We start from the raw sequence: 18,939 nt of genomic DNA on the forward strand, positions 1-18,939 counted from the left end.
AATATCCTGAAGTACCTGAAAAGGACTAAGGACATGTTTCTCGTTTATGAAGGTGACGAAGAGCTCGTCGTAAAGGGTTACGTCGATGCTAGCTTCGACACAGATCTGGATGACTCTAAGTCACAAACCGGATATGTGTATATGTTGAATGGTGGAGTAGTAAGCTGGTGCAGCTGCAAGCAGAGCGTCGTGGCGGGATCTACATGTGAAGCGGAGTACATGGCAGCCTCGGAGGCAGCGCATGAAGAAATTTGGGTGAAGGAGTTCATCACCGACCTAGGAGTCATACCCAATGCGTCGGGGCCGATCAAACTCTTCTGTGACAACACTGGAGCTATTGCACTTGCCAAGGAGCCCAGGTTTCACAAGAAGACCAGGCACATCAAGCGTCGCTTCAACTCCATTCGTGAAAATGTTCAAGATGGAGACATAGATATTTGTAAAGTACATACGGATCTGAATGTCGCAGATCCGTTGACTAAACCTCTCCCTAGGGAAAAACATGATCAACACCAGAACTCTATGGGTGTTCGATTCATCACAATGTAACTAGATTATTGACTCTAGTGCAAGTGGGAGACTGTTGGAAATATGCCCTAGAGGCAATAATAAAAGGGTTATTATTATATTTCCTTGTTCATGATAATTGTCTTTTATTCATGCTATAATTGTGTTATCCGGAAATCGTAATACATGTGTGAATACATAGACACCAACATGTCCCTAGTAAGCCTCTAGTTGACTAGCTCGTTGATCAACAGATAGTCATGGTTTCCTGACTATGGACATTGGATGTCACTGATAACGAGATCACATCATTAGAAGAATGATGTGATGGACAAGACCCAATCCTAAACATAGCACAAGATCGTATAGTTCGTTTGCTAGAGTTTTTCCAATGTCAAGTTTTTTTTCCTTAGACCATGAGATCGTGTAACTCCCGGATACCATAGGAGTGCTTTGGGTGTACCAAACGTTACAACGTAACTGGGTGACTATAAAGGTATACTACGGGTATCTCCGAAAGTGTCTGTTGGGTTGACACGGATCAAGACTGGGATTTGTCACTCCGTATGACGGAGAGGTATCTCTGGGCCCACTCGGTAATGCATCATCATAATGAGCTCAAAAGTAACCAAGTGTTTGGTCACGGGATCATGCATTACGGTACGAGTAAAGTGACTTGCTGGTAACGAGATTGAACGAGGTATTGGGATACCGACGATCGAATCTCGGGCAAGTAGCATACCGATTGACAAAGGGAATTGTATACGGGGTTGCTTGAATCCTTGACATCATGGTTCATCCGATGAGATCATCGAGGAGCATGTGGGAGCCAACATGGGTATCCAGATCCTGCTGTTGGTTATTGGCCGGAGAGCCGTCTCGGTCATGTCTACATGTCTCCCGAACCCGTAGGGTCTACACACTTAAGGTTCGGTGACGCTAGGGTTGTAGAGATATTAGTATGCAGTAATCCGAAAGTTGTTCGGAGTCCCGGATGAGATCCTGGACGTCACGAGGAGTGCCGGAATGGTCCGGAGGTGAAGAATTATATATAGGAAGTGCAGTTTCGGCCATCGGGAAAGATTCGGGGTCACCGGTATTGTACCGGGACCACCGAATGGGTCCCGGGGGTCCACCGGGTGGGGCCACCCATCCCGGAGGGCCCCATGGGCTGAAGTGGGGAGGGGAACCAGCCCCTGGTGGGCTGGTGCGCCCCCCCTTGGCCCCCCATGCGCCTAGGGTTGGGAACCCTAGGGGAGGGGGCGCCTCCACTTGCCTTCGGGGGTACTCCACCCCCTTGGCCGCCGCCCCCCCTAGGAGATCCCATCTCCTAGGGCCGGCGCACCCCCTAGGGGGGCTATATAAAGGGGGGGAGGGAGGGCAGGAACACCCCAAGTCTTGGCGCCTCCCTCTCCCCTGCTACACCTCTCCCTCTCGCAGAAGCTCGGCGAAGCCCTGCTGTGATCACTGCTGCATCCACCACCACGCCGTCGTGCTGCTGGATCTCCGTCAACCTCTCCTTCCCCCTTGCTGGATCAAGAAGGAGGAGACGTCATTCGCTCCGTACATGTGTTGAATGCGGAGGTGTCGTCCGTTCGACACTTGGTCATTGGTGATTTGGATCACGGCGAGTACGACTCCATCATCGACGTTCTCTTGAACGCTTCCGCTCGTGATCTACAAGGGTATGTAGATGCACTCCCCTCTCGTTGCTAGATGACTCCATAGATAGATCTTGGTGAAACATAGAGAATTTTTTTTGTTTTCTGCAACGTTACCCAACAGGTTCACACTTTATTCATGGTGCTTTCTGTAAAATGCTTGCTAAATATGATGTTAATCATAGAATTGCATCTCCTTATCACCCACAGTCTAGTGGTCAAGTAGAGTTGAGCAATAGAGAGCTCAAATTAATTTTGCAAAAGACTGTTAATAGGTCTAGAAAGAATTGGTCTAAGAAACTTGATGATGCATTATGGGCTTATAGAACTGCATACAAAAATCCTATGGGTATGTCTCCATATAAAATGGTTTATGGAAAAGCATGTCACTTACCTCTCGAACTAGAACATAAGGCATATTGGGCTATTAAAGAGCTCAACTATGATTTTTAACTTGCCGGTGAAAATAGGTTATTTGATATTAGCTCACCTGATGAATGGAGAACCCAAGCTTATGAAAATGCCAAGTTGTTTAAAGAAAAAGTTAAAAGATGGCATGACAAAAGGATACAAAAGCGTGAGTTTAATGTAGGTGATTATGTATTGCTATACAACTCTCGTTTAAGATTTTTTGCAGGAAAACTTCTCTCTAAATGGGAAGGCCCCTATGTTATCGAGGAGGTCTATCGTTCTGGTGCCATAAAGATCAACAACTTCGAAGGCACACATCCTAAGGTGGTAAACGGTCAAAGAATTAAACATTATATCTCAAGTAATCCCATAAATGTTGAAACCAATATTATTGAAACCGTAACCCCGGAGGAATACATAAGAGACACTTTCCAGAACGTTTCAGACTCCGAAAAGGAATAGGTATGTGGTACGGTAAGTAAACCGACTCCAAAACAATTTTTAAGGCAATATTTCTCTGTTTTGGAATATTTAGAAAAATAGAAAAATAAGTAGCAGTCCGGGAAGGACACGAGGGCCCTAGGAGGGTGGTGGGCGCACCCTACCCCCCTAGGCGCGCCCCCCTACCTCGTGAGCACCTCGTGTGCCTCCCGGACTCTGTTTTCTTGCACGTTACGTATTTTGGTCGGTAAAAATTCATTATATATTCTCCTGAAGGTTTTGACTCTCGTATCACGCAAACCTCCTCTGTTTTTGTTTCGAGCTGTTTTTCTGACATATCTAGGTTATCATGACGGCCCCAAGCGCCACCAAGGACAAGTTCTTCGAGAAGGTCATCAACCCTTACCTCGCGGAGGTGCTGCGACACCCTCAAACCATTGAGTTGCGTGATGGGTTGCTGCACATCCGCGAGGAAGAGGAACCAAAGGGGACCGGAAGCATAGAGACGAGGCTCGAAGCATTGGAGCAACAAGTTTTCAAGTGTCAGGGGATGGTGGAGCATGGAATCAATGCCAGCCACACGATGCTCGATCACTAACAATTACAAGTCGGATGCCAAGAACACCGAGGAAGCCATATTCAAGCTATATGAGAAGATCGAGCACCTCCAAGCCCAAGTCTATGACCTTCAAAACCAAAACTGTGAGTATGAATATAGATTCAAAAGAATGAGTTTGGCTGCAGATTTGAGGAATCCGGAGACTCGATCATCTTTCTATGATGGTGAACCTATGCCTTGGAAGATGGATGACAAGCCCGCATCATCAACAACACCTCTGTCGTCTCCTCCAACAAAGAAGAATTGAGTATCTGGGTATGGGCACTCCCCTTGGCAACTGCCAAGCTTGGGGGAGGTGCCCCGGTATCGTATCACAATCACAACTCTTATCTTTACCGTTTTTCTTAGTTCAATCCTATTGGTAGTATCTTGATCTAGTAGAATAAAGTTTATGGCATGATCTAGTTCTGGGTTTTTCTTTATGACCTCTCTATGTAATCAAGTCCGTGAGCTATATATAATAAAGATTAGTGTTGAGTCAAGGGCTTGATTATTTTGCCATGATCATGGGTGAATAAAAGAAAAGAGAAAAAGAATAAAAAGAAACAAAAAGTTCATATTAATCTTATTGATAGTAATGACTTCACATAGAAAGAGTATGATGATTAAAAGTTTTTGGGAGTTGGCAGACATAGCTTTGGTCATTGTTGCAATTAATAGGAAGTAATAAGGAAAGAGAGGTTTTCACATATAGATATATTATCATTGACATTTTTTATGATTGGGAGCACTCATTAAAATATGACATGCTAAAGAGTTGATGTTGGACAAGGAAGACAACGTAATGAGTTATGTCTTTCTTATATCTGAGATAAAGTATGTTGTCATGGATCCTCTAACTTGTTGAGCTTGCCTTTCCCCCTCATGCTAGCCAAATTCTCAGCACCAAGTAGAAATACTACTTGTGCTTCCAAATACCATTAAACCAGTTTTGCCATGAGAGTCCACCATATCTACCTATGGATTGAGTAAGATCCTTCAAGTAAGTTGTCATCGGTGCAAAGCAATAAAAATTGCTCTAAATATGTATGATTGATTGGTGTGGGAGAAATAAGCTTTATACGATCTTGTGATGTGGAAGTAATAAAAGCGACGGACTGCATAATAAAGGTTCATATCACAAGGGGCAATATAAAGCGACGGACTGCATATATCCAACCATAAAAGCGCATGGCAACCTCTGCTTCCCTCTGTGAAGGGCCTATCCTTTATTATTATCTTCTACCTTATGTAAGAGTCATGGTGATCTTCAACTTTTCTTTTTCATTTTATCCTTTGGCAAGCTCAGCATGTTGGAAAGAACATGATATATATATATATCTAATTGGATGTAGGGGGGCATGAACCATTATTGTTGACATTACCCTTGAGGTAATAGGTTGTGGGGCAAAACTATAAGCCCCTATCTTTCTCTGTGTCCGATTAAAACTCCGTAACCACAAGTATCGCATGAGTGTTAGGAACTATGGAGGACTAAATGATAGTTGAGTATGTGGACTTGCTTTTTAGCTCTGACATAGACTCTTTTCGTTGTTATGATAAATTGCAATTGCTTCAATGACTAAGATTATAGTTTGTCGGAGCCCAATAAGGTTTATGATTTATACTTTTGCATTGTGAATAGATCATCACTTGAACATAAGTAATCATATGACAAAATCTATATATGTTGCTGGTATGAGAATAATCATGATACCTTCATGTCCGTATTTTATTTTTATCGACGCCTCTACCTCGAAACATGAGGACATATTTATTGTTATCGGCTTTTCGCTTGAGGACAAGCGAGGTCTAAGCTTGGGGGAGTTGATACGTCCATTTTGCATCATGCTTTTATATTGATATTTACCGCATTATGGACTGTTATTTCACTTTATGTCACAACACTTATGGCTATTTTCTCTTATTTTACAAGGTTTACATAAAGAGAGAGAATGCCGGCAGCTGGAATTCTGGTCTGGAAAAGGAGCAAATATTAAAGACCTATTCTGCGCAACTCCAAAAGTCCTAAAAATCCACAGAACATTTTAAAAGAAATAAAGAAAAGTCCATGCCAAGGATGAAGGCCAGGGGGCCCACACCCTTCTCACGAGGGTGGGGGGCGCCCCCCCTAGGGCCCCCCCTACCTCGTGGGCCCCCTGGTGGCTCTCTGATGCCCATCTTCTCCTATATGAGGTCTTTCGATGAGAAAAAAAATAGGGAGGAACTTTTCGGGATGAGACTCCGCCGCCATGAGGCGGAACCTTGGCGGATCCAATCTAGAGCTCCGGCAGAGCTGTTCTGCCGGGGAAACTTCCCTCCCGAAGGGGGAAATCATCACCATCGTCATCACCAATGCTCCTCTCATCGGGAGAGGGCAATCTCCATCAACATCTTCACCAGCACCATCTCATCTCCAAACCCTAGTTCATCTCTTGTATCCAATTCTTGTCTCAAAGTCCGGGATTGGTGCTAGTAGGTTGCTAGTAGTGTTGATTACTCTTTGTAGTTGATGCTAGTTGGTTTAATTAGTGGAAGATCATATGTTCAGATCCTATATGCATATTTATTACCCCTCTGATTATGAACATGAATATGCTTTGTGAGTAATTACGTTCGTTCCTGAGGACAAGGGAGAAGTCTTGCTATGAGTAGTCATGTGAATTTGGTATTCGTTTGATATTTTGATAAGATGTATGTTGTCTAGCCTCTAGTGGTGTTATGGGAACGTCGACTACATAACACTTCACCATTATTTGGGCCTAGAGGAAGGCATTGGGAAGTAATAAGTAGATGATGGGTTGCTAGAGTGACAGAATCTTAAACCCTAGTTTATGCGTTGCTTCGTAAGGGGCTGATTTGGATCCACATGTTTCATGCTATGGTTAGGTTTACCTTAATACTTTTGTTGTAGTTGCGGATGCTTGCAATAGAGGTTAATCATAAGTGGGATGCTTGTTCAAGTAAGAACAACACCTAAGCACCGGTCCACCCACATATCAAATTATCAAAGTATCAAACGCGAATCATATGAACGTGATGAAAACTAGCTTGACGATATTCCCATGTGTCCTCGGGAGCGCTTTTCCTATTATAAGAGTTTGTTCCGGCTTGTCCTTTGCTACAAAAGGATTGGGCCACCTTGCTGCACTTTATTTACTTTTGTTACTTGTTGCTCGTTACAATCTATCTTATCACAAAACTATCTGTTACCACTTATTTCAGTACTTGCAGAGAATGCCTTGCTGAAAACCACTTATCATTTCCTTCTGCTCCTCGTTGGGTTCGACACTCTTACTTATCGAAAGGACTACGATAGATCCCATATACTTGTGGGTCATCACCCACCCTCGTGGACGATGGGTGGCCCCCCTCTGGTACTTCTTTCACCCAATATCTTTTATATATTCTGAAACATGCTCCCGTGAAGTTTGAGGACTTTTGGAGATGTGCATAACATGGCTCTAATATTTGCTCCTTTTCCAGCCCAGAATTCCAGCTGCCGGCATTCCCCCTCTTCATGTAAACCTTGTAAAATAAGAGAGAATAGGCATAAGTATTGTGACATAATGTGTAATAACAGCCCATAATGCAATAAATATCAATATAAAAGCATGATGCAAAATGGACGTATCAGCTCCCGTCTGGTAATTCACTTCACCGGTATTTTTTATATATTCTAAAAATATTCTCTTTAAATTTTCAGCTCAAAATCCGAGAACTTTTATTTCTACACAAAAACAACACCATGGCAATTCTGCTGAAAACAACGCCATTCCGGGTTAGTTCCGTTCAAATCATGCAAATTAGAGTCCAAAACAAGAGCAAACGTGTTTGGAATAGTAGAGATGTTTGGGACGTACCAGTTTGTCATGCAGATGGTGCTAGGTGAGGCTGCGTTTAAATAGTGGGTGTCGTCTAGCCCAAGTGGCGGTTTGTGGCAATGCGGGCGACAGCGTGAGTATCTCGTACGTTGCGCCTATTTAATGTCGGCAAGCGGACAACAGTCATTTTGAATGCATTAGATAGTCATCCAATACCGTCCATTCCGGCATTAACATGCACGGAGACTTGGACACGGCGCAGGTGGTGCTCTCGGCTGGCGCACCGCTTCAATGCCAGCTTTAGCGAGAGGTCACGGCCACTTTGGGCCGGCATGAATGCGGCGCTTGCGCTCTAGACCAACATGAATGTGCGGTGATCGCTTCATGCGGGAGAGGGCACATGAGAGGTTTATAGGTGGGTCCGGGGTGGCGGACACGTACGTGGTAGCGATCCAGACGCGCGCAAAGCCACCCTAGTTTGCGTCCGGTTTACAAGATTTCAGTCATTCGAACTGGCCCATTGACCGATGAGGTATCGTGTTGGCTAGCAAACTACGCACGGATAGCTATGTTCAGACGTATGCAATCATTTTGAGGGGAGATGACCTAAGTTTGGATGTCCCAAATTGTCAGGGACGTCATTTCTCTAAGATTCATGTTTTTCCTTTGCAACTAGACCTTCGGCTTTAGCAATTTCTTTTCATGCAGTCCTATCTATTTCACAAACACACCTTCTATTTCTCTGATGCGTCATTATGCGGTCCATTTCAGATTCAATTTTTCATTGTTGATTAACATGATTAACAAGAATCATGAACCGATGCATTTTAGGGCATTGCTCCAACGTCGTCCATCAAAACTTCGCTAAACGTCCGGAACGTGCGGTCCTGACACTTTGTGCCCACCAATGTCGTGCATCAAACGTCCTCGGACCGTCCACACACCACAATTTTGTACACTAGAAGTAAAATGGAGGGGGGGTTAGTGGGCATCCGGACCTTTACCCCATAGGCGTCCGACAACCCAGACCCAACCAAAAACCTCGCCCGAAGCCCCGCTTTTGTCACTCCTTCCCTCCGACCTTCTCATGTATCTGTGTAGTCCGAGACTGATGCCACTCTTGTACCACTATTTCACAACCCATGCCTTGTTGGACCCCCGTCACTCCACTCAGGAACCAACCCCAACTTGCATACGCCTCCCTTCCACCCCTGGTTCGGGCGCTGCCCAGGTACCATCCTTCCCTTGCGCATTGTTGTCCATGGCCAGGAACACGCATCGGCAAGTGTTCGACCATGTACCATAGCCGAATTTATTCATGTTTTTATTGTTTACTAGGAAGTAAACATGATGGATTCGACCATGGGGGTACTTCTACGCCAACTTCATGGATTCGTGCTCCTTAGATGAGGACGAATATGAGGATGAAATGCGATAATGCGTGTAGTCATTGAATATTCCCAACGTGCGGAGGAGTATCTTATCAATTTCTAGGGATCAATCAAGGGGGCATCGTCTGATGAATAGACAAAGGGCAGTGGGCATATGATGCTGATGGACGACTAGTTTGTCCCCGATGCAATTTTCGGGTCCTTTTTTCGCTATTGATTCAGATGAGCCGAACTGTGTTTGATCGCCTCTACATTAGTGTACGGCCTTATGATGACTACTTCATCTTGAGATAAGGATGCTTTTGGAACCATTGGCTTCTCTGGTTGCCAGAAGGTAACTTACCATAATGATGCTTGCCTATGGTACGACTGCAGGTTCGTGGACGAGTACCTCTGGATTTCTGAAAGCACATGCCTCAAAGCCATGCTCAAATTTTCTCCCGCAGTGGTCAAGGTGTTTGTACTAGAGTACTTGAGAGAAACCAACTGCCCAATACATCGCATGGCTAAGGGCATCGTCGAAAGCTAGAGGGTTGCTAGGTATGCTTGGATCCCTGGATTGCACATATGTTCTACAAGGGCAATATCAGGGCCGTTACAAGAAGCCCACCATCATTCTTGAAGCAGCTTCATCACAAGACCTCTGGATTTGACACTCTCTCTTTCGAATATCCGGGTCTCACAATGACATCAACCTGTTGCAATGCTCCCCAAGTTTGCAAGGTTGTGTACGGGACAAACTCCTTTGTGTAACTATGCCATCAATGGCCATGACTACAACTCGGCTATAATCTTTGTGATTCTATTCATCCTTCACCGACCTTCATCTCTGAGCCAATGGGGAGAAAATATATTACTTTTCCCAAAGACGAAAATAAGCTAGAAAGGATGTGGAGAGAGCACTTGGAGTGCTCCAATCCTGTTTTGCAGTTGTTCGACGATCAGCAAAAATATGGGATGCAAAGACGTTGTGAAAGGTGCTGACAACTCGTGTGACCATGCACAACATTATTATAGAGGATGAGGGTGATAGAGCTTGCCACTGTTTGGAATTTGAGTGCATGGGTGATCCTATTGAACTTCCAGAGCAGAATCTGGCGATGTTGAGGATTTTTTATTCGAATGCATCAACAGATTTGGCATCGAGCAATTCATAAACAACTTCGGTATGATTTGGTTGAGCATTTGCGAGCGCTTCGTAGTGAGAACTAAAAGGATGTGTGAATAAGTTGATTTCAAATTTGATGGAATATTTGCACAACATGATTATGAATGTAGGATGATATTTATCTTTAATTATTTTAAGTGCTCCAGAGATAGAAAAAAACAGGGGTGAGCATTTGTGAATACGATGGACGTGTCCACTAAACGTTATGGGTGTTCGATTTGATGTAAGGAGTTGGAGATGCCCGTAACATACGGAGGATCTTAGCTTGAACATTTCTTCACCAGTTTTCACATAAATAAATATAAAGACAAAATAAGAAGAGAGAAGTCCATGTTACCCCCTTTAATTTGCCTTAAGGTTTAACTTACAACCCTCAACTTTGATTAGGTTCAAGTTTCACCTTTTAACTTTAGAAACTGTACATAACACAACCTTGAGATGGGTTGATCTCACTCCGGTAGAGATCGTCATCAGCCAACTGTGGTCATGACCTACGTGACATACGTGCCACACCCCCCTCCCCCAATCAAGGCAATGGCCATGTGGCGTGGATTCTCGTCTCGGTGCAGAGCCACCACCTCCGCAAGGCCAACATTATTGTTTTGATCTTTTAGAGCAACTGCATCGTGTGGCGACCCATTTCGTCCGCAGCTGTCTGTTTGAATCGCCGCGGAAAGAAATGATGGCCCAACGCGCCGGGTCATTTTCATATCGTGTCCAGGCGAACCCATTTTTAGCCTAAATTTGGCTGAAATGCGTCGGCGCGGATGCGAAACAGACGCGCGCGCGTCCTCTCGGTGTCTGCCGCGTCCCCATGTGACGGCGGGCCAACTACCACCCGCGTCTTTATTAATGACACGGGACACCCGTGGGCCCATGCGTCAGCGACTGCGGGGCGTCCTTTGTCAATTTGAGGGGCCCGTCCTCATCCTCATCCTCTTCCGCCCTGTCCCCATCTAGCCACCCTCTGCTCCCCCATTGGCGTCAACCCTAACTATCCATGGGGTTCTTCTCTGGCAAGAACAGGGGAAAGGCCCCCGTCGGCCCAGCGCGCGCTCCCCTCGCCTCCACCGGCGTCTTCCCGCCGACCACTTTAGCGCATCAGCGTCCCAGTGCATCAGGCGAAGTGGCACTAAGAGCACCGCGTCCTCCTCCCCTACCCCGATGTCACGCTGCCGCAAGACTGGCACTTGGATCCCGAGAGGATCCCAGTGCCGGCAGAGCCGCGACCGGCCCGGCGCACGCGGAGGAGGTGCGACGCCGCTGGCAACAGCTTACACCGCAGCAACGCCTCAACCCAGTCTACGCATCAGACTCTCCCGAGTGGGAGGTCTGGTTCGCGTTGGAGCACGAGGAGCAGTGCCATCATGGCGTCCATGATGTGGAAGCTGGCAACCCGCGGTCCCTCGTCGTGCACGACGACGACCAGGAGGCGGAGGCCGCCTACCAGGCGGCGCTGGCGGCTGTCCTCCGTGAAAACGAGGAAGAGGAGCGGCGCAAGGAGGAGGAGGAGGAGGCGTACCGGGCGCGGTTGTCGGAGGCCATGGCGCTCTCCACTGCCGGCGACCGCGTCATCTCGCCACTGGCCCGACCATCCCCTGAGCCGGCGCCGATCCCCATCAAGCCCGAGTGCTACACATGGGACGGGTACGTGTGCGAGTGGGTCAGCTTGCCGCCTGTCTGGTTTGGGGTGATGCCGGCCCACGAGGAGATGTACCTGGAGCAATGACGGCAGCGCATGCTCGCGGGGGAGCGCCACGAGGGCGGGCGACTCGAGCAGCTGAAGCGCGATGCTGAGGCGGAGGAGGAGGAGGAACGTTGTGCCCGTGGTGGCGCAGCCAGCTAGCGGCGGTACAGCCACCGGCGGACGACGTCGCCGTAGCCTGGGAGACGGCGTTCCGGTGGGCTGGCCCGGCGCCAACCCTCGTCGATCTCACCGGCTCCGATGACGAGGACGAGGACGCTTAAAACAGCGCGCCTCCTAATTTTTAGCTTAATTAAATGTTTGTACTTAATGTAATGTGGACTCGTGGATTCTCGCCCTTTGTGGCCGGCATTAATGTTTAATTAATGTTTTCTATTTTTAAAATATTTATGTTTTTTTTTCGCGCCACCTTAGGAATCAGTCGGGTCAGCGTTGGACGCAAGCGCCGACCCAAACATGAAAGCGGACATGAATGTCCGTCGGGCCGACCCAAACGAACAAACCGCCTTTCGTTCGGGTGGCGCGTCGGAGTTGCTCTTAAGCAAATTTAGTTCAATTTAACTCCAATTTGAAAGTTTCTTATGATCAAATCCTATTTGGCGACGCTCCACAACAGGGGAGGGTAAATATGGACTTGAAGGAGGTACTAATATGGACTTCTCTCGAGACATAATAAAATTCCCATTCTTATACCCTAGCTAACCCCAAAAGCTCGCCGGAACCGCCGCCATGTCTTCGAAGGGCAAGAAGAAGCAGAAGCCGTCGGTGTCCCCGCAGCCGTCACCTCGTACCCCCCTCTCTCGCGCCCGTGAAGGCACCGGCGGCTGCATCCTGGACCTCCCGTCCACCGCTGCAGCGGCAGCGGCGCGGTACCCGGCGCTCGTACCCCGCGGAGGCGCCGGTTGTTTCACCGGCACCGTCTTCGATGTGGTCTCCAGGGGCGGGATTCGTGGTGGCGAGGGGAGGCTCTGGCTCTCCGGGGACGCCATGGCCAGCTCCGGGCTGCGGCATGGGTGTCTCGTCTCTGTATGCTCCTCCTCAAAATTAGGATTTCTTTCTGCACCGAACTAGTTTACTAGACTTTACACTTCAATCCATGCTCCATGTAACATCAGTTCTTGCTATTGAAATTTCGATTGTGAGCTGACCTTTGACTGTGTAGATGTATCTCACAGTGGCCCCTTGATGTTCTATCTGCTCAATTGAATATGTGCTGATTGATCCACACTGTTTTTCAATACTGCCACAAAGCATCATATTTACAGCTTGTTGCTGAAAACAAGATTAACACATACAGTGGATTATGATACCCTGGTTGTAGAACTGACATTCGAGCTTCCCATGGGTTCCAATGAAGATAAAACTTTAGCTTACCAGTGTCTATCTGTTGTTTTGTTCAAGTCAGCTGAGCTCTGTCTCCTTGTTCTTAGGTGTCACTCATTTCTTCAAGTAGTAACAGTTTAGATGAATTCCCACTTGATAGCTTATTGGAGGAGTGCACCAGATTCTTTGATCTTGATGTGGACAATGATCTCATCTCTAATGAAGCTGGGGTGAACTTTGTGACTGCCAAAGTTTTCCCTTCATGTGAGGTACGTGCCTTTGTTATCTTTCTTCCCTTCGTGTATAATTGTCGCGAATACGAAACTATAAAAGTTTTTGATTGGATGGTCACTCTTATCAGGTTCAAAAGAATGGCATCAAGCTCTCTTGGGACCTTGCCTGCACGCTGGGATACCCTGTAGTAGGTCGTCCTTTGTTAATTAGCCCCCTATATACATCTCAAGCCCCAAAACAAACTGATGGTGGTGAGTTTTTGAGGGTGATAAAATGCAGTGATCTCTACCTTAGTCTAGTTCCACCAAAAGTTGCACCATGCAGCCATAATAAGTCAGAGTCTGATTGCCATCCTGTAAGAAATGTGATGGTTATGGAGTCACCTAAAAGGATTCCTTCAACTTCTCCATGCAGAAATGAATCCCATCACGGTGCATCTTACAGTGGTTCTTCATTGTGCTTGGATCAAGCCACTGCAAAATCAGTATTGGCAGATGATAAAATAAATGACTTGCTGCAGACTTCTGCATCACGGTGGCTCGGTGGTAGGCACTTACTGAAAGGAAACTACGTTCCTCTCCCAATGTGCGGGAAACTATCTATGTTTGTAGTTTTGCGTGCAGAAACAGATGGTTCTGCCCTGGATGTAGTGCATGAGAAAAACAATTCAATGTCTAATGCAGAGGTCTCTGGTAAATTGGTTGAAACCCCTGCTTTGTTCCTTGTCAACAGAACCACAAAAGTGCACCTTTCTGATTTGTCATCTTCAAAGGAGTTTGGGTCAGATAAGCTAGGGCTCCCACCAGAATATTCCGTGTGTGCTGATACAGGAAATGAAGATACCAATCCTAACCAAAGGCTTGGTGGGTTATCTGAAGTATCAGCAAAAGTAAAAGAAATGATTTCATTTTCGCTGGCAGATCAAATTAGTCTGCCGAGGAATGGTTTGCATGATTTACCAAGGTATAGTGTGAACTTGTCCCTGCTAAATTGCACACACATTTATTTGTTAGTTAAGAATATACTGTTGGTTCATTGCAGGTATAAAGGTATTCTTCTTTATGGTCCACCTGGAACAGGGAAAACCTCTCTTGCTTCTTCATGTGCCTATGATCTGGGAGCCAATCTTTTTACAATCAATGGACCAGAGATCATTAGTCAGTATCACGGTGAAAGTGAACAAGCATTGTATGATGCTTTCACTTCAGCTAAGCAAGCTGCACCTGCTGTGGTTAGATTTTCTTCTAATGGCCAACCACTTCTTTTTATTGTCATGTCAACTGCACTTGAAACTTACTTCTAATATACTACTACCTCCGCCCGGAATTAGATGACGCTCAAACAGATGTATCTAAACGTATTTCAGTGCTAGATACATCTGGACGGAGCAATTCCGGATGGAGGAAGTACCTTTTTAGGAGGCTAATGTCATAATTTCTTAACATTATCTCCCTCACCCTGTATCATGGGTAGAAAAATGAGCAATCTTTTGTTCATGACTTCTGGAATCTGAGTTAAAATGATTCCTATTCTCAAATGTTTATCCCTTAGTGTTCAAAATGAAAATAAAGGTTTGATAAAAGTATTCAACATGCCTATATGCATTTTACTGGATATCCATCTTTGGAGGAACCTCATCCTTTACAATTTTTGTTTTACATTTTAAGTGAAGTTACCATTTTAAAATCGATTTAACACTGTTATTTTATTTGAAGAAGATAAAAAACAAAAATCTCTTATGAAGTAGATTTTGGGTAATAGCTGTCATTACTGATCAAAATTAGTAATAGCTGCTGATTATCAACGTTTATGGATTGAATGAAGTATGTAATTACAAATGGTTTCTCTATACTATGATGAGGACTTATGAATGGTCTAATTAACAATAGCTGCTGATTATTTATGCCTATGGATTGAGTTACTTAATTACCAATGGTTTCTCTATATTACAATGAGGAAGTATGTTATCTCTTAATTATAACAATATTGAGGATTGATAATATGTACCTTCATTGATATTAGATATTTATTGATGAATTGGACGCGATTGCTCCAGCCAGGAAGGATGGAGGCGAGGAGTTATCTCTTAGAATGGTTGCCACTCTGTTAAAACTGATGGATGAGATTGGCCGTAATGATCGTGTTATCCTGATTGCTGCTACAAATCGGCCTGAAAGTATTGATCGTGCATTACTGCGCCCAGGAAGATTCGATCAAGAAATTGAAATAGGTAGATCTCTGATGTTTTTCATATACCGCAGCTTTATATCTATTCTAGGTCAGTGTTTTTCTCTTTTAAGGTATTGTGTGCAACTAAAACCAGTACCAGTATATGTGCCGAATCATCTAGGATTCTTTTTGGTGGTAACATGATCTGTTTGGGGTGAAATGACAATTATCTTGCATTCTAAGTACTTTGTGCTACTTAAGAGACGTTATGCCCCTGTATATACTGTTACTTGTGTCACTTCAGCAGCTGTTTTCATAACTTAGGGTAAACTGAGGTTGGCCATGCGCTTATAGATGGCATCAAATGCAAGCTGACTATTATCAATGACAAGCCTAATGTTGAAATAACACGGTTGTCCAGTTGATAATTTGTTAAGTAACTCATAGTTGATTAATTCGTTGTCTGTAAAATGGCTCACTTGCAGGAGTACCATCTCCAGGACAGAGGCTGGACATACTTCACCTCCTTCTAAGTGGAGTTCACCACTCTCTCACTAGTGAGGAAGTTGAGTGCCTTGCTTTTGCCACTCATGGATTCGTGGGTGCTGATCTAGCTGCACTCTGCAACGAGGCTGCATTGAGTGCTCTTCGCCGTTATATCAGTGTAAAAGAAAGTTCAACTCAACCACTTGGTGATCGTGCCACACATGCAGAAAAGACTAATATTCAAGAAATTGATGGCCTTTTGGGTTATGAAATAAGCTCATTATCATCATCTCTCTCAAAGTTAACCATGTCAACGGAGGATTATAGCTGGACCAATAGAGGTGATATCATAGAAAGTAGCGAGCTGAATGATAAGAAAGATGAGTTGCTATTGTTGGTGATTAAAGATGACTTTGAACAAGCTAAAATGAAAGTTAGACCAAGTGCAATGCGTGAGGTATCATTTTTACGCACCTTATATGTTCATTTAGTGTTTCTTTTTTCAGATTTCTTCTCTTATTACTTGTTGTGGTTTCTTTCATAATAGTTCTTATCTTGTAAGAAACATTTCTTCTCTTTTTTTTTTTTCCCTTTTTCTTTTCATATGTTTGTGTCAATATCCGCGTCATGAATTCCAACCGACGAGAAGTGAAAACTAGACTAAAACATGCACAGTTCAGGATGATATGAAGTTCTGTTATAATGATCCAGTTTAATGTTAGGTGCTCTTGATTTGGTTGGTTGAGATGCTCTGTGATGTGTTATTATCTTGTGGGAAATAAACATCAACATCAGTAAAATATGTGTGATCTGTAGAACATAGCACAATGATGATACCTCCCATCATTTCCTGTACAGGTAATGCTAGAGCTTCCGAAGGTACAATGGGAGGATGTTGGTGGTCAAGCCAGGATTAAGAAGCAGTTAATTGAAGCCATCCAGTTGCCACAGAAATGCCCAGACGCATTTGAACGCTTAGGGATCCGCCCTCCTAGAGGATTGTTAATGATTGGACCACCAGGTTGCAGTAAGACATTGATGGCTCGCGCCGTAGCTTCTGAAGCAAAAATGAATTTCCTTGCAGTTAAGGGTCCTGAGCTTTTCAGCAAATGGGTCGGTGACTCTGAGAAGGCAGTGAGATCATTATTTGCGAAGGCGAAGGATAATGCGCCTGCAATATTATTTTTTGATGAAATAGATGGGCTTGCAGTAACTCGTGGCCATGGAAATAATGGCATATCTGTTGCTGATAGGGTACTCAGTCAGCTGCTACAGGAAATGGATGGTAAGCCTTAGTACTTCCTTAGGGACTGTTGGTTGATTTCCCTACTTCCTTTGGGAGTAGGTTACTCTTGTGATTATTAGGCCGTCGCTACACAAACCAAGCAGTCAAGCATGCAAATTAGATTAGATCTGACGTCTCTACGATTTCTTTAGCTTCTACTGGTTGATTCCACACATGTGGTTCATTCTTGATACAAGTAACAGAATAATCTTATATAAGAAGCCTAGGTTACATACATTAAAATGGATGTTATTGCTGCACCAAGGTGTTCACATAACTGAGCACCTAACATTAATGGGCTAACGGTAATTACTAGTCAAAATTGAGGCCCTGGTATCTTACTGTGTTATTAGTTACTTGGTTCTGTGCTATTTGCTTGTCTTTCCATTCTTAGTTGGAAATGCTGATAACCTACGATTTGGACTCATGTTAAATATCTTTGCTGGTTAGGTTTTAGCCATTTATAATTACTCTGATTGCAACAGGTTTGGACCAAAAGATTGGTGTCACTGTTATTGCAGCTACGAATCGTCCTGACAAAATCGACATTGCACTTCTGAGACCAGGTCATCCATCTTAACTACACGGACTATGCACATGTATTTTATGGCCTTTGTTCCTTGCTTGGGTTACATATGAAATGCTTTCTGTATTATGTTGGTTCAACTAAATGAATGATGTATGCACTAGGTCGTTTCGATAGACTGCTTGATGTTCAGCCACCAGATGAAGCTGACCGTGAAGATATTTTCCGGATTCATACACGCAGCATTCCCTGCAGTCACGATGTTAATCTAAACGAACTCGCTAGACTCACAGAAGGCTACACCGGTGCTGACATAAAGCTCGTCTGCAGGGAAGCCGCTGTAGCTGCTCTTGATGTATGCTACCTGCTCTTTGCCCATTCTGGTACATGATGAGTAGATGTATTTTCACTAGAAGCTTGCTGATAGACTATTTGCATTTCCACCAGGAGAACTTTGACATCCCAGAAGTAGCAACTACACACTTCAAGTCGGCAATCGACCGAGTAAGTCCATCAGATATGAAGTTTTACCAAGAACTCGCGGCACGATTCCGCCGACTCGTTGATGACACAGATAAAGCAACAATGCCCGGAACACATACCGAACCTGCCATTTAGTGGCCCATAAGATTCTTCTGTCTGTACATAGCAGAGAGCAGTTCACTGTAAGCCATCCCTCATCTTCTCCATACTACCTCGAGTCATTGAATTCTAACGTGTTGTTTTTGTACTTTATTGGTTCCGCTAATACCAGAAGCTGTATGCACAAGACTGCAATCCTCATTTTTGGTAGTGCCAGCTATGATATGGGATCGGCAAGAGAAATGGGCGTTATTGCTTGGTCTGCAGTCGTTTTCTCTTCACTTGGTTATTGTATCTAAGCCTGATGTTCACAATGATTCTACTGATCTGCTCCGAAGAATCCATGTTGGCCTTGCCAAACAATAGGAAAAAGGAATCCATGCTGACAGTTGTACTATGATCTTCTCCAGCATTTCATGCAGCTGATTTCTTTTTTGTATTTTTGGTTCTGGTGAAAGCTAGTAGTGCATGTCATGAGTTTCATCCTTTTCATGGATCTCCATCTGATCTAGCAGTACTAATTTTGTAGTGGTAGCTCTTGAAATAGAGGATACTGATCACTAAACAATTGCCTGTGCAATTTCGCTAGTCGAGTACCCGTGGAGTGTATAGAATTTTTTGCTGTAGA

At 44.7% G+C, this 18,939-nt stretch overlaps 1 protein-coding gene across 1 annotated transcript; it reads left to right on the forward strand.

Moving 5' to 3' along the window:
- The first annotated feature begins 12,372 nt into the window (after window positions 1-12,372).
- LOC123086560 (calmodulin-interacting protein 111) lies at window positions 12,373-18,939 on the forward strand. Its single transcript, XM_044508317.1, has 11 exons — window positions 12,373-12,732; window positions 13,137-13,298; window positions 13,391-14,226; window positions 14,305-14,494; window positions 15,286-15,493; window positions 15,918-16,375; window positions 16,777-17,203; window positions 17,689-17,769; window positions 17,894-18,084; window positions 18,177-18,394; window positions 18,484-18,939. The coding sequence occupies exons 1-10, from the start codon at window positions 12,436-12,438 to the stop codon at window positions 18,345-18,347; spliced, it is 3,021 nt and encodes a 1,006-aa protein (XP_044364252.1). The 5' UTR covers window positions 12,373-12,435; the 3' UTR covers window positions 18,348-18,394; window positions 18,484-18,939.

The sequence above is a fragment of the Triticum aestivum genome, chromosome 4A (assembly GCF_018294505.1).
Source record: "Triticum aestivum cultivar Chinese Spring chromosome 4A, IWGSC CS RefSeq v2.1, whole genome shotgun sequence".
Taxonomy (NCBI): Eukaryota; Viridiplantae; Streptophyta; class Magnoliopsida; order Poales; family Poaceae; genus Triticum; species Triticum aestivum.

Bases quoted from the DNA above. Each gene is read 5' to 3' on its own strand.
- LOC123086560 (XM_044508317.1), top strand. From the start codon at position 12,436: ATGTCTTCGAAGGGCAAGAAGAAGCAGAAGCCGTCGGTGTCCCCGCAG. The intron at 13,299-13,390 runs GTACGTGCCTTT...CACTCTTATCAG, and splicing joins AAGTTTTCCCTTCATGTGAG to GTTCAAAAGAATGGCATCAA. The intron at 14,227-14,304 runs GTATAGTGTGAA...GGTTCATTGCAG, and splicing joins GGTTTGCATGATTTACCAAG to GTATAAAGGTATTCTTCTTT.